At 42.3% G+C, this 16,327-nt stretch overlaps 1 protein-coding gene across 9 annotated transcripts in view; it reads right to left on the bottom strand.

Moving 5' to 3' along the window:
- The window catches only part of LOC147114045 (kelch-like protein 3), a 250,403-nt gene that overhangs the window by 105,317 nt on the left and 128,759 nt on the right, over positions 1 to 16,327 (bottom strand). For all 9 annotated transcript variants that reach the window (XM_085995589.1, XM_085995588.1, XM_085995584.1 and 6 more), the window contains one exon: positions 2,978 to 3,140. In XM_085995589.1, coding sequence (XP_085851715.1) covers positions 2,978 to 3,140 — 163 coding nt within the window. The remainder of the gene's footprint in view (positions 1 to 2,977; positions 3,141 to 16,327) is intronic.

Below are 16,327 nucleotides of genomic sequence, written 5' to 3'. Positions count from 1 at the left end.
TGTTAACCGGCAAAATTCAGGAGTAGGTTCAGGTAAGTTTTACTTCATATTAGTGGCCGTTCCTGGATCTGTGGCCGTGTAACCGGGGTTCCTGCACCTGTTGCTATGCAACAGGGACGCTTGGTCTGTGGCCGGGGTTCCTGCACCTGTTGCTATGCAACAGGGACGCCTGGATCTGTGGCCGTGTACGGGGCTCTCGTACCTTTTACTATACCTCTCTGTAATCCGGACATTTTGATAAACCGGCACCACACTGGTCCCGTTGGTGCCGGATAAAAAAAAGTTTCCTGTATGTGGCGGTACTTTGGAGGTCATGCCTTGCAGTTTAAATTCAATCAGGAGCAGGAACACTATGATTTTCCACCTCTTAGCCCAGTTGTGTTGAAGTCAATTTTCATTTCTCCCTTTCCATAGAACTATCCAAGTTATAACTATTGGTTCAAGTAAATCATTTTCTTGCTCATGCTCCTTCACAAAGCAACTCCAAGTATTTTTCAGAAAATGAATTTAAATGCTTCTTTGTAACCCTCTTGAACAATGACAGCTAATCCTCCATGGTTATTACAACAACTTGCATTTATATAGTGCCTTTAATGTAATAAAACTTCCCAAGGCACTTCACAGGAGTTTGACCAAACAAAATTACAACCTTACGATCGCAAAATACTGCGGATGTTGGAAATCCGAAATAACAACAGAAAATGCTGGAAAAACTCAGCAGGCCAGGCAGCATCCGTGGAGAGAGAAACAGAGTTAACGTTTCAGGTCGAAACCCTTCTTCAGAACTGAGAAAAAAAAGCAGGAAATGAAACAGATTAAAAGGCCAGTTTGGGGGCTGCGGATGCACGGATGTTGCCTGGCCTGCTGAGTTTTTCCAGCGTTTTCTGAAAATTACAACCTTCTTTGAATGATTTTTTTCCTAAACTTAAGTTCTCATGAGGCTAGGATAAATAAAACAGCATATTGTGTTTTACTTCAGAAAGTTTTGAAAAAGGAAGTTTTGTAGTAGACAAAGAATAATAATACGGACTCACCCTGCATGAAGAATGGTAAAGCTCTTCTGGCAATAACTATGAATAGTACTAGCTTGCCGCTAACCCACAAGTACAGTATTTACTTCTAATGGTAAATTACAACAACTTGCATTTCATTGCACCTTTAGCGTAGAAAAATTTCCCAAGGCGATTCACAGGGGCGTAATCAAAAAAATGGATGCAAAGATATTAGGAAGGAGTAACCAAAAGCTTGGTCAAAGGTTTTATGGAAGAGAGGGAGGTGGAGAAGCAGAAAGCTTTAGGTAGGGAATTGCAGAGAGTGGGGCCTAGGCAGCTGTAGGCACAACCACTAATGGTAGGACAAAGGGCGGGTGATCTGCACAAGATGCCAGTTAGAAGAAGAGAGTTTTGGGAGGTGGGGTATAGTACTGAAAGGTTTCAGAGATAGGGAGGGGCAAGGCTATGAAGGGATTTAAACAAGGCGATAAGAATTTTAAATGTAAGGTATTGATGGAGAGGATATAGAGTCTGAAACTCAGGGTCAACCAGAGACACTGGCCAGGGAGGGGAATCAAATTGGTGACAAGGGTACAGAGTTTGTGCCAGAGGCCAAAGGCAATGCCTCTGATTTTACCAACATTCAACTGGAGGAAATTAGGGCTCACCCAAGACTGAATGTTGGACAAACAGTCTGACAACACAGAATCAGGTGTGAGAATGAGAGAGTTATTAGAGAGGTAGGAGTGGGTGTAGTTAGTTTCCATATGGAAGCTGACCCCATTTGTTTGGCTGATGTTGCCATGGGGCAGTCTGTAGATGAGGAGGAGGAGGAGAGTGCCAAGGACAGGGGAGAGGCAGCCCAATAGCACTTGATGTGGCGATTAGACTGACCGATTGGAGAACAATCGTCCTTTGCTGCTGGTGGAGCTGGTCTAGGTGCTAGGAAACAATCATCTTTGTATTCCATCTGTTGTGACTTCCCCACCAAGCTAATCTGGCAACAAGAGGAGCCAGGGACAGAGGAGGCCCAGAAAAGTATGTGTTAATTAATTTGTTTTTCATTTCCTTGTTGACTGAGAGGTAGGGTTGCCAACCCTCCAAGATTGTCCTGGAGCCTCCAGGAATTAAAGATTAATCTCCAGAACATGAGCAAAAACCCCAGAGAAAAATTGTAGGGGCATTAAAAAAGTGTTTACTTTCATTTTCTTTGAACATTTCTGTATTAGTTATAAAAATATTGGGGGGGGGGGGGGGGCTGTTTGACTGACAGTCAAGAATCATCCAATTGGGTAAGAGTTTTTTCGCTTTCCAATTGGCTTGGGAAGGAGGTGCGCCGTGAGAATGGGCATGCTGGGAGCGTGGGGGCAGGGCAGTTGGTCATGTGATGGAACCTCCAGGATTATATTCAACTAGAGTTGGCAACCCTACTGGGAGGAGCAGGAGTTTTCTTCCAGTCCCCACAAGGAAACCTTGGGCCTTCCTCTGGGCTTCCCTCCCACTCCATTGACCACGATCTCTTTCCCAACCACTTACATGATTATCAGGAACCGTTCCTTCGGGTTCCCAGCGGCAGCCTGTTGTCGCCCAAAATCAGCAGACACTGAATACATCCGCCCATATATTGGCGGGGGTATACAAATCGGGCGTTAATGAAGGAAATATAACAATGATGCTTTGGCGATACTGGGTATTATGAATGCCATGGAGTTCCATTGTTCTTAAGGAAACGAGGGTGGCGGGTGAATTACATACTAAATGGCCCACTAGATGAGTACAATCAATCGTAGGGCGATTGATTGCACTCAGCAGACATGCCAAATCCAAGTCAAAGTACGTATCATTGTGATCTCAAATTACCACTGTAATAAAGCTATGTCATTGGGTCAAAACTGGGTTACAATTTCAAAATGCAGGGTTGAGAATCCATTTGCATTGTTCTGTGCTTTGGTTTGTAGTTAAAACCAAAAGTAAACACTGCCTACCTGCATATGCGTTGGCTTCATTCAGCAATTCTGTGCATGTGTGAACGTCTGCAAATGCCCGAATTCCTAGACAGTTGGTTGGATGCAACTGGGATTGTAGAAAATCACAACAAGCAGTTCTTACATCCATTAGCTGCAACAGACTGGCTGCGGGCAACAATACCTAAAGGCAATGATGAAAAACAAATGAGACTCAAACTCTAGCTATTGTGGATTGTGTAGCCCTTGTCTGGAAAAAAGTCTCAATCTCATCAGATTAACATGAAGTCAAGTACACAACACAAATAAACTTATCCCATTATATTTAACTGTAGAGACCACAAGAGGCTAGTCGTGCTTTAATCCCATCATAGTGGAGCTAAATCTCATTTTATAATACTCAACAATAAAAGACACCCTCGTTTCCTTAGGAACAATGGAACTCCATGGCATTAAGGCAAATTTCTTATCAGAGAAGAAAATCAAACCACAAGTCTGACGAGTTTAATTTATTCATAATAACTTGATATATAAATTGTGAAATCAATATTATTTTACAATTTGGGCCATGTTCATTAAAAGCCCCACACTCCAAACATCATTCTGACCTCTCTATACAATCTCATCGTATATATAATTAAACGTCTTGCATCCAAAGGGCACAAAAATCATGTGTGGCTCAAATAATCACATTTTGCTAACTGTGCTGTTTCACATTAACACAATACAGAACACCCAAACCCAGTTCCATTCACTAGAGAGATAGGGTGGCTTTAAGTCAGCAATAAGCAAGCATCACAACGCCATTCAAAAGAACTCAATGTTTTTCCAATTACCACAATAAGGAACCAAATTGCTGAAAGTTTTTTAAAAAAATCAATACTTGCAGCAGATATTTTCCTTAACTTAGGTCAGTATATACAGGTAACAGTACAAACATAAACAAATCGCACAATTGCAAAGGAAAAATATTAAAACTACCTAAAAATTGTACATTTAATGTCAGAAATGTCTGAAAAGAAGTTTCCTGTGCATAGGAGTTCCTGTTGTCTCAGGCTTCAATTGGAAAGAGTGCGTGTCTGTGTGCGTACATGAGTGAGCGCGTGCGTCCTCCCCTCCCTTTCAAAACCGCCGTCATTATCCCCTCCCCGAACTAAACACTCAACTGTTCTGTCTTTGCAAACTATTGCCCCATCTCCAACCTCCCTTTTCTATCCAACGTCCTTAAACACAGCATCCTCCTCAACACCTCTGTTCCGTTCTCTAGCTCAGTCGGACCATTCTCACTTGATTCCACTCTTATTTATCCAAGCGCAGCCAGAACATTTCCAGCGTTGGTTTTCCTTTTTAGCCCCACACGGTTACCTGCGGAATCCCCAAGGATCTCTCCTTCGTCCCCTCCTCTTCCTCATCTACATACTGCTCTGTGGTGACATCATCCAAAGACATGGGGTCAGCTGTCACATGCACGCTGTTGAGGCCCATCTCTGCATGGCCATCACCTCTCTCAACCCCTCCACTGCCTGTGTTGTCAGACTGCTTGTCCGATATCCAGTCCTGGATGGGCCACAATTTCCTTTATTTAAACATTGGGAGCATTCTTCAACCCGTCACAAACTCTATACACTCGCCACTGATTGAATCCCCCCCACCCAGCTACTGTCTCAGGTTGAACCAGACTATTCGCACCCTCAATATCTTATTTGACCCGAAGCTGAGCTTCCAATCCCATATCCTCTCCATCACAAACACCGGTTACTTCCACCTCAATAACATCACCCGTCTGTGGTCCTGCTTCAGTCCCGTCTGCTGCCGAAACCCTCATCCACACGTTTTGTTACCTCCAGACTTAACTACTCCCGAGAAGCCAGAACCAGCACAGGTGCAATGGGCCGAATGGCCTCCTTCTGTGCTGTAATTTCTATGTAAGCATAATGCACTGAACAGCTTATAATCAATCACCCTTGTACCATACACACAGTTCACAGAATAGCCCTGTGAAGTCTATCTTCCATAAACAAAAAATACAATAGCTGAACTCATCCACTTATTGTACACATAATACACTGAATAATCTTGCAACCTCTCCTTGTACTGTATACAAATCACTGAGTGAAAGTTGTAAACAGTGAGGATAGTAGCAGACTTCAGGAGGAAAAAAGACAGACTAGTGAAATGGGCAGACACATGGCAGAAGAAATTTAAAACAGAAGTGTGAAGTGATGCATTTTGGAAGGAAGAGAGACAATATAAACTAAATGGTAACATTTTAAAAGGGGTGCAGGAAGAGAGAGACCTGGGGGGTTTATGTACAGAAATCTTTGAAGGTGGCAGGACAAGTTGATAAGGCTGTTAAAAAAGCCTATGGGATCCTTGGCTTTATAAGTAGAGGCAAAGAGTACAAAAGCAAGGAAGTTATGCTAAACCTTTAAAATCACTGGTTAGGCCTCCGCTGGAGTATTATGTCCAATTCTGGGCACCAGACATCAGGAAAGATGGAGAAGGTGCAAAAGAGATTTACCAGAATGGTACCAGGGATGAGGGACTTCAGTTATGAGGAGAGAGACGAGAGAAGCTGGGATTATGCTCCTTAGAGCAGAGAAGGTTAAGGGGAGATTTAATAGAGGTGTTCAAAATAATGATAGTTTTTCCTTATTTACTCTTATCAAAACCTGTTTCCACTGGCAGAAGGATCAGTAACTAGAGGACACAGATTTAAAATAAATGGCAAAAGAGCGAGAGGCGTTTTTTTACGCAGAGAGTTATTATGATCTGGAATACACTGTCTGAGAAGGTGGTGGAAGCAGATTCAAAAGGGAATTGGATAAATACTTGAAGGGGAGAAAATTCCCAGGCTATGGAGAAAGAGCAGAGGAATGGGACTAATTGGATAGCTCTTTCAAATAGTCGGCACAGGCATGATGGGGCGAATGGCCTCCTTCTGTGCTGTAAGATTCTATTATTCTATGAATGGCTTTCTTGGAATTTAAAGTCCTATCAACGTCTCTACTCAAACTAAATTGAACTCTTACATTCATGGGCATCAGAGATCATAGAATTCACAATTGTTACTTACTGATACAAAATTACATAATTGAACATAATTAGTTGTATTTCAATAGTGAAGTGAAAACTTTTTTGCACCTTTTAGCCATGGTCAATATATCATGTACGCCATAATTTGCTCATTGTTATTTTGTATGAAGTATGTTATTGTATTCAAATCACACAATTCCAACAAAGCACCAACACAATCTGTGAATTTCACATCCCCATGTATTAACTGTGCACAACACCATTTGACCCAATCACACTCTTCTACTGATCTATTGCTCTACTTGTGTGCTTAAAGTAGCAACGGAAACCTTACTGACCAACACTACTTTTCACTCCCTCCCAAGAAGTTCTTTAGGTACCATGAACAATTACATTCATGGTGTCATCAAAACATATGCAACTGCATGTCATGGAGCAGCGTTTTAGCTGTGGCGAAATAAAAAGTGGACAGTATCTATTTTTTTTTTAAGTTAAACTGTATACAGAAGCTGTAATTAGGCAGTTTAATTCTGTACACTATCAAAACTCAATTTTTAAAAACTATTTTTAACATTATTTTCTTTCACCAATCCCTATACCAAATCAATGAGATATACCTTTAATTTAAAATGTAATTTTGTAAAATGTAATTATTAATTCCACTTTTAAAATTCTATACTTGTGAAATGTAGAGATTGCATGACTTTTAAATGATCATGTGGTCGCTATATAGCTCACTTTTGTTTGTCATTCATAAGCTATTGCATCTTCCTCAAGTCACTGGGAAGAAATCATATTTCAAAGTATATAACAATATGCTTTGAAATCACTTCATGTTCAGAGAGATGGTGTGAGGAAAAAATGTAAGTATTGGGGCCAATTTAACTTGCAGGATTTCCTTTGTACGTTTCTACCAATACATTTCAATTGCATTACGGAAAGGAAAGAAAAACAGTGAATTAAAGCTTGTTTTTTCCAATGGGATTTGACCATTGACTCTCTAGAAAAACAAAATGGAAAATTTTGGATCTTGTTTTATTTTTAAAACTCACTACTCATTTCATAGGTTCTTTCACAGATTCTAACTGCTGAACATACAAGGTGTTTAAAAGGTTCCGTCGCAAGAAGCTTTAACCTCAACAGTCTGAAACAGTTGAGTTTTCATTCTGGTATGAGAACATTAAACAAGTTAAACAATTTTCTGAGCAAATGAGATCAATGCAGCATTCATCCATGTAATCAGCCCTGAAAATGCAAGGTGCCCTGAAGCACTGCACTTCCTCACGTACAACATTAATAATCTGCCATACAGAAGTGGAATTTCCAGCCAGTTGCTAAGTAAAATCTGTTTACATTAGACACCTTTCTAATTATTTCCATCGTTATTCACTTCGTTTCATTTTACTTCATAATATTACTCATGAGAAAACATTAATAAATGCAGGCTTCACTTGCAAGGTGCTGATACTTGACCCCTATTACACAGGTACAGGATGCAACAAATCAGAGATCTGTACTGTCTTGATTCATAAGAACCTTAATATTTTATCATTTTTAATGTGTTTTTAACTAGATGAGCAAATTTAGGGAGAACTTCTATTGCTGCTACCTGAAGCAAGTTTGATTCTGCCTGTGTGCATAAGAAATATGCATGTAGATACAACTTCAAAGGGCAAGGTCTGACCTCTGTTTACGATAGCAAAATACTGAGGATGCTGGAAATCTGAAATAACAGAAAATGCTGGAAAAACTCAGCAGGCCAGGCAACATCCGTGGAGAGAGAAAGAGAGTCAACATTTCGAGTCAAACTCTTTGTCAAGACCTCTGTTTATGCAAATTAGATATTGCAAACAACAAACATCATTTGTATTCGCCATTCCACCAGGAGTGGAGGCAGAGGGGAGAGGAAAGACTCTCCCATCGTGGAAGGGTTGCTTTGTTCTAGTTATTAAAAATTGAATCAGGAAACCTGTCAGCCAATTCTTATATCTTTGAGCCCTACTTTGATTGACAGTTTTAACTAATTGTGAACTGTACTGCTCACATTTCAGGATTTTTGATTTTTTTTCTTCCCAGAAAGGATGCTGGGATTGGGTTATATTCTAAAATAAAATGACTGCACAGGTTGAAAGGAAAAGGCCACAGGCTGCAGACATTAAATAGGCATATTGAACCCAAACAGGTTGGTTTGTGGAATTCACAACTGATACAATGAGAATTAATTCTCATATTCCAGATCCATTAGCCAGGATGGCCCCCATTCAGCTTCAGAACAGCAGATGTCCTCATTAAACTCATACCCCAAGTGAGGAGTAAAGTATCGACAGGCTAACTGGGAAATAACTACACTGTGAAACGCCGACCATCCATTGTGTGCCTAAAATTAACACCGGCCCTACCGATAGTTAAGTGTCGCAATCGGTTTGTTTTAATCGCGATTCTGTTAATCTTAGGTCTTAATAAACTGTAGTTTTTAGCCTAAGGCATATAATCTGTCAGTTATCTGTCTGTCTGAGAGATCAGGAACGTATGGCAAGATTCTAGACTATTTCTGATGCATACCTAAATGGGAAAAAGGTTTCAGTGTTCACCCAGAGGCACACTATCCCAGATCCCTTTATGCACATAATGTTTCGGTGTTTAGGGAGCAAGGGCTTGTCTCCGAAAGCAGACTTTTGTGGTGGGCTCGAGAAGAAATATCTAGAATGAGCCTGTAGGATTCGCAAAATCCAGGAAAATACAGCCTACATTTTAAAACCCCTGAAATGGCCACATTTTTAAGAGCACAAGATGGAGTCGGCAGATCACATGACTCATTTCAGAAGGACATACCACTGCAATACCTTAAAGAAACCTGAGTCACCACCGATTGGAAAATTCCAGACTGACTGCAATTGATATGGTAATAAAGGTAGCAGCAGTAACGAAGTCAAAAACAAAGGACTTGCACTTGAAAAGGTCATGTTAATCGCCAGATAAACGTAAACCCATCACTGAAATCACAGAGCACAGACAAGACCCATTATCTGCATCAAACTCAGCGGGACACGGGACATAACCCATCAGTTTGGTTTCGGCCACGATTAAAGTCGTTAAACTAAAGTACCAGCTTTTGTCAAAATAGCTGGCCCAAAACTTTGACAAAAGAAAACCCCTGATTTGGTGCCAAAGATAAGGGCAAGGAAACGGTATAACTGTTGGGGGAAAATCGATGGGCAGAAGGTACGATCGGAGGCAGAGAACGAGAGGTTAAGGTTAAGTTGAACGGTTCGAGTGGAGAGGTCTGATTAGGAGGTTCGATTACGGTTCGAGGAGCACGGAGGTTCTACAAGTTCGAGCAGGAGAGCAGGTTCAGGAGCCCGTCCCCAGAAGGAGGATCAATCGGGAATCCCAGAAGCTACAGGAGCACCAAGGTTGAGGACAGTTTTAAAACCCTGGTGAGCATATAGAGGCCCAACTCCACCCAGCTGACCTAGTAGAGGGATACTTTAGAGACGGGAGGGTTTTAATATTAAGGGCTTTGTAATCGGGAGTGTTATTTATCCTTCGTTGTACCGCGCGCTTTCCCCACCCCCGTTTTATTATACCGCAGCTAATGAATTGATGTATTTTAAGATAGTCAAAGTAATTCTTGTGTGTTAAATTTTAGTTCCCATTGGGAGGCGTGTTAATGATTTTGTCTGTGTTGTTTCTTTGTTCCCTGTGTTTTTATTCTCCTTATAAATAAAGAAACCATTAATTTTAAAACCTACCTTGTCTCACCTGATCCATTTGTCTTCCGAGTCACAAGTTGGGCCAACACATCAAGGTAGTCTGGCAATAAGTCCAGTGTCTAGAATCAGTGAGGGGGGAGCGCTTCGAAACCGCTCACGAGCAGTGTGAAATCAAGAATCGATCTTGCACGCCACAAGCTCGTTAAAAAGACCCCTTACAAGCCCAAATAATGACACAGGGAACATTTGGCATGAAAAAAAAAATCTGCTCTCAAGATGGAATTGCTCCCCTTACTCAAAACTGCATTAGAACGAAAAGCATTGCTATATAAAATGGAGAACATCAGCAACTTCAGCCATTAAAAGAACTGAAGTGGTAGTAAACTTTCCAGCCCACAGGAATGAGTCTGCTTCAGGACTGAATGGGACAGATTGTTCCATCTCTCAGACTAGATGACCACCTATCCAGTTTAAGAATCACAATATCTTGCCTATTGAGAGCCCATTTCCCACAATGCAGAGAGGCACAGCAAAGGCCCCCATCTGTAATACAGGCCACTCAACACTACGAAAAACCTTTATTTTCCACATGCATACAGAATCAAACTAGTTTGGGTGTGCCCGTACATTATAAAACATTTTGAAGGTGGCAGGTGCAATGTTGGCTTTAATGGTAGGCAGCATGGTACAAGTGAAGATGTTAGTGATTGTCAATCAATTGATAAAATTAATGGAGATTACATCAATCTAATAACCACTGTACTGTAGTGAAAGTTTTCTGAAAACCCTCTTTTTTTAAAAAAAACCTACATCACTTACATATGTACCACCCCTGTGAAAATAAAGCACCCAGCTAACAGTCCGGCAAGTAATTTCTGGTAACTCTGTACAAAAATCCTTCTTGGCCAGTTTGTTGAACAAATGAGTCATCACCAGCATCCAGACTGGTCAGCTCAGCTCTTCCAGGCACATTATGGTGGTCCCAGTACTGTGGCAGCAAGAGGGCTTCTCTTCAGTCCTGCATGTTCTTGTAGCACTATTACTTAACCTTCAATTATAGTGCAAGGTCAGCTCTATTGCTTTGTATAGCAGCATGATGCAAAGGGAAGTGTTACCTGGTGCCAGTGGCTCTTAAAGGGCTCGTGGTTCTCCTCAAGCTTTACTGTTTCTAAAGGTGTAAAATTGGCTGGAGAAAGATCAGGTTGACAAATGGTACCCTTCTAGTTTTAAGTTAAGTTTTGGCGGTCCTTCTGCAGGAGCTTTTTGTTGTGGAGGAGCATCCCTCTCTGGAGAGTAGCACAAGAGCAGCCTGCTTAGAAGTAGCAGAAAATGTAAATGCTGTCTCACCTATAACTAGAAGCAGATGTGGAAGAAATGTGCTAATCTTAAAGACCGCCACACAGAAGGAGAATGCATGCACTGTATCAACTGTTCACCTACGCAAAGAAAACATGTTTACATTTTAGCACTACACTCTGTACTGCGGTCATGCATTTGTCCTATGGTGGAAGAAAAGTGCCAAGGAACAAGCACTAATCACAAACCAACACAATGTGTCTGCATGCTACACGTTCACAGATTCGCATAACGTGGCTGATGGCTACAATCCTTTCCTGCTGCTGGTTGATGCAGGTTCTCCTTCTTCTGTATCTGTTCCAATGCAATGGCCCTTTGAAGGGTAAGGTTGTGTAAGGTACATTAGGTTACAATCATTTATATACAGATTCTGGCCTGTACTGCATCCCTCCTCCAGAACTAGCACATAATCAGGGTTATCTTCCAGGATGCACATAGGTTCTATTTAGGCAGAGCTCAATTACAATTCCTGTGCCTTTCTCTCACAGCTGACAGATGGGATGCCACTTTAAGAAAGCATGAAACTCAAGGAAACCATGACGTGAACAATGAAATCACTGGGTTGACATGCAACTGCTTGATAAACTCCAGAGCAGACTCCCCTTTAAGGAACAAGAATCAGATGACTGAATAACCAACCAAGCAGGTGCTGGGCTCCAGCAGGGCTATTCAGTTGCTGAGACCATGTTATGGGGCAAGGACCTCAATTTTTTTTCCGAGGCCTGAATGAGCCTAGAGCACACTTGACAGCCTTCAGCGCCACAGGTGCTTCCCCAAAGCATTATCCTGTGCCATGCACAACAGTCCTTGGGCCCATTACTCAGTAATAAGGGTAGCCTGCATCCAATGCACATCAGCATGACAGACACTAAGGATTACATTATTGGCTCCTAGATACATTCTCATCATGAATGGCTGAATCTGAATTTTGTGAAGAGGTATGGCAACCAAAACAGCCATCATTAGGAAAACCGCAGAAAAATGAATTATTTAAAAAAAGAGTTCCACAAGGACCTTTAGACTGTCCTGAGTCAGTCACCTGGCAAATGTTGTCTTAATTCTTTTTCAGTTAATGGAATACATTCTGTTTCAGGCACCCAGTGTCAGCATCAAACAATCTCAGCCATGTATAGCATGGATACATGAGGAGTAAAGCTCCCTCTGCTCTGCCCCAATAGTGTGGCCTCCGAGTGAGTCTGCCAAATTTAGTGCAAAATTAAAAGAACTGTTATCCTTCTTGCCAATGTTTTCCCTTCTACTTCTCCTGAAAGCAGGGCCTCCATGCTGCAGTATGATTCCATGGATGTTGGGTGCCCTTTGGTACCTCATCCAAGTGGTCATTATTTGTGTGTGCTTAGACACAAGTATCAGCAGGCTATTTGACTGTGAGGGGCATTACAGGCAAGCCTGATCCTGTCATCACCCGATGGGAACAGACATGCTTCTTGCAGGCTCACTGGATAACTTTCACATGCAGATCAATTATTGAACCATCCAACCCAGATGCGCTGAAGTCAACTGTGGCACCCATAACTGCCAGACTGGCTGAGGTTAGCCAACTCAGCACAGACTGGGGATTCAACCAAAGACCTTCCAGGTCTGTTTGGTTTAGAGACTCTGGATAAACGCACTGCACGATCAGGGAAACTAGTTTTAATTCTTTTTCCAATTCTATTCTTTTCCCCCTAAGTTAACCATCCTAGTAAGATAAATCATGCCGTTATAATGAATTCACAATAAATGGCAGTAATGGCAACGCAATCATGAATTCTTCTAACTGATGTCATTAACAAGGGCATGGAGGATACTAGTCATTCCTGGGAAACAACACTCAGAGAGAGAACGAGAGAGAAAGGAAAATCTTACCATGAGTTTGAACAATATAAATGAAGGTATTCCTGGGGATTGAGATTAATGTCACAGTAATCATGGTGGCACAGGATATCCCCCAGCAAACTGCTCATTTCCTTTAAGGAGGTTAGAGGAAGTGCCCTGCCTGACAGACCAGCTGTATGGGGGAAAACAAACTCGGGATTTGTTCACAGCCTGGCACTGAGTCACACTTTCAGACTCCGACAGTTTCTGCGGTGTGTGGAGTACAAGCAAATCCCAGACTAGCCAGTACTTACCCTTGCACTTGTCACTTACATTGTCACTCATTTTATAGCTGGTCATGTTTTCTCATTTCCTGCACTGTAACGCAGCAGGAAATTTAATTTGCTGCTTTTGACAGCAAACATATTTTCGTAAGCAATTTTATTTTGCAAAGTAAAAATTCTCAACACTAGGAATTCTGATTAAGGGGGGGGGGGGGGGGGGAGGAGATCATCATTCTACAGGGAAAAGGCACAAGTCACATCATTTTCAATGTGATTATGTCATGTGACAGTGACAGTGGCATCTTTGTGACACAAGAGCATATTTCAACACAAATTAGATAACTGAAAGTCTGTGACAAATAAAAACACCATGGCCCAGAAATCCTGGCCCATTTTAGGCATGGAATCATGTGGAATCTGGGCAGTGGGAGGTATTTGAGGCAGAACCAGTTTCCACATGGTTTCCGCCCCATCCTGGACAATGAGAAATTCTGACAGGAGGTCAAGCACTTCTTCCATCGGCACCTTTTCCGTTGTAATGTCATAATTGGAGACAGGACTAGTGGGAGTCGTACTCACTTGAAAATCCCACCAATTCCGCCCAGTGTATAGCCAGTGATAAGTATGCCTGCATGAAAGAGAGATGCTTGCCGTACAAATGCCATAACTGGGCTCCACAACGCCATATCCGACTGACAACCCATCTCAGGCACAAGAACTAAAGGAGTAGCCAACAAGTTAACTCTGTGCTGTTGAAACTTTGGTCAGAAAGGCCAACCCCTCCCCCAAATTAGTGTCATAGTTCCCCTGCGAAATCCCAGCATCCCCAAAGGGTAGGCAGTCCAGTACTGCAGGAAACTGCCCCTGTAATTCTAATGAACCCACACCTGGATCTGGGACAGGATAAGGGCCAGAGCAGTCGGGTGTGCAGATGTACAACTCCACTGCACTTCCAATGGTGGTGTGCAACTCCTGGAATTTCTGGGTTCAGTAGTTTTCTAAGAAAATGGAGCTACTTTAAAATCACCAGTTTATCTGTATCTGCAGTATTTTGCTTTTGCACCAGTTCATCTTCTCAATTTCATGTACAGTTGTAAAACATGAAATTAATCTACACATATCCACACAGGCAGCTCACCACCACCTTCTCGAGCGCCCATTTATAACCAAAGTGGAGTGGGCAGAAATATCCAGCAACAGCATACCCGAGTCTCAGAATCCTGACTCAAATCTGATTAGCTGAATGTGATATCAAGAACTCCAATTAAAATAAAAGAACATGCTTTTATATAGTGCCCTTCACCACATCAAGTTGTCCCAAACCACTTTGCAGCTAATAAAATGTGGTCACTTTTTTTTTTTTTATTCGTTCGTGGGATGTGGGCGTCGCTGGCAAGGACAACATTTATTGACCACCACTAATTGCCCTTGAGAAGGTGGTGGTGAGCCACCTTCTTGAATCGCTGCAGTCCCTGTGGTGAAGGTACTCCCACAGTGCTGTTAGGGAGGGAGTTCCAGGATTTTGACCCAGCGACGATGAAGGAACGGCGATATACTTCCACATCAGGATGGTGTGTGACTTGGAGGGAAACTTGGAGGTGGTGGCGTTCCCATGCGCCTGCTGCCTTTGTCCTTCTAGGTGGAAGAGGTCACGGGTTTGGGAGTTGCTGCAGTGCATCTGGTAGATGGTACACACTGCAGCCACGGTACATCAGTGGTGGAGGGAGTTAATGTTTAAGGTGGTGGATGGGGTGCCAATCAAGTGGGCTGCTTTGTCCTGGATGGTGTCGAGCTTCTTGAGTGTTGTTGAAGCTGCATTCATCCAGTCAAGTGGAGAGTATTCCATCACACTCCTTACTTGTGCCTTGTAGATGGTGGAAAGGCTTTGGGGAGTCAGGAGGTGAGACACTCGCTGCAGAATACCTAGCCTCTGACCTGCTCTTGTTGCCACAGTATTTATGTGGCTGGTCCTGTTAAGTTTCTGGTCAATGGTGACCCCCAGGATGTTGATGGTGGTGGATTTGGCGATGGAAATGCTGTTGAATGTCACGGGGCGGTGGTTAGACTCACTTGTTGGAGATAGTCATTGACTGGCACTTGTGTGGCACAAATGTTACCTGCCACTTATCAGCCCAAGCCTGAACGTCGTCCAGGTCTTGCTGCATGCGAGCATGGACTTCTTCATTATCTGAGGAGTTGTGAATGGCACTGAACACTGTGCAGTCATCAGCGAACATCCCTATTGCTGACCTTATGTTGGAGGGAAGGTTATTTGCACACAGCACTAACACAAATGACCAAATTATCTGTTTTGGTGGATAAATATTGGTCAGGACACCAGGAGAACCCCCTGCTTCTCTTCAAAAATGTCACTGGATCTTTGACGTCCACCCGAGAGAGCAGACGGGGCCTCAGTTTAACATCTCATTTGAAAGACAGCGATTCTGACAGTGCAGCTCTCCCTCAGTACTGCACTGAAGTTTCAGCCTAGATTATGTGCTGAAGTGGGGCTTGAACCCATGGCCTTCTGACTCAGAGGCGAGAGTGCTACCACTGAGCCAAGAGTGACACATTAAAAAAGTCTCAAGCAAAGTCTTCCACCGTACAATAACTAAATTGAAGTAAAGAATTGTAGACTAGTTCAAAAAGGTTTCGCAATTGTAAACTACAAGTCCCACCAGGCTTGGGAAGAGTGCAAGCCACTATTTGAAAAATGTACATTGGTTGCTATGCAGCTGGCTCTAGCAAAGTTCTGACGAAGGCTGATGATCGCAAGAGTATTTGTAAATTTAATACAAGTTCAACATTAAGTAAATCAGTTCAGTGTAAGGGCAGTTTTTAATCAGGTAATTTATCAAAACAAGTTGGAAATTTCATACTAACACTATTACATTTTTAACATTTTCCCACACTGTGCAGTTTGTGCTAAAATTCTGCCATGAAATTCTTTTTAAATATGTCAGCAGTGTTGGATAATTTTGTGTATGGTGTTGCACTACTAACTCCACAAAATTGTATGATAGTGGTCCCAATACAAGCCCAGATTTATTGAAATGTCAAGAGGGTGCCAGTCTGCAGCTGATGTGGTTACTCTACTGTGTGCCCCATAATCCACAGCAGACATGTGTTCAGTTTCAACATCTGTTACTCAATGGTTCACTGCTGAA

This window comes from Somniosus microcephalus, chromosome 8 (assembly GCF_052327205.1).
Source record: "Somniosus microcephalus isolate GS21.2 chromosome 8, FLI_Smic_1.0, whole genome shotgun sequence".
NCBI lineage: Eukaryota > Metazoa > Chordata > Chondrichthyes > Squaliformes > Somniosidae > Somniosus > Somniosus microcephalus.
The sequence above is the reverse complement of the archived record's forward strand: the minus strand, read 5'-3'. Positions and strand labels throughout refer to the sequence as shown.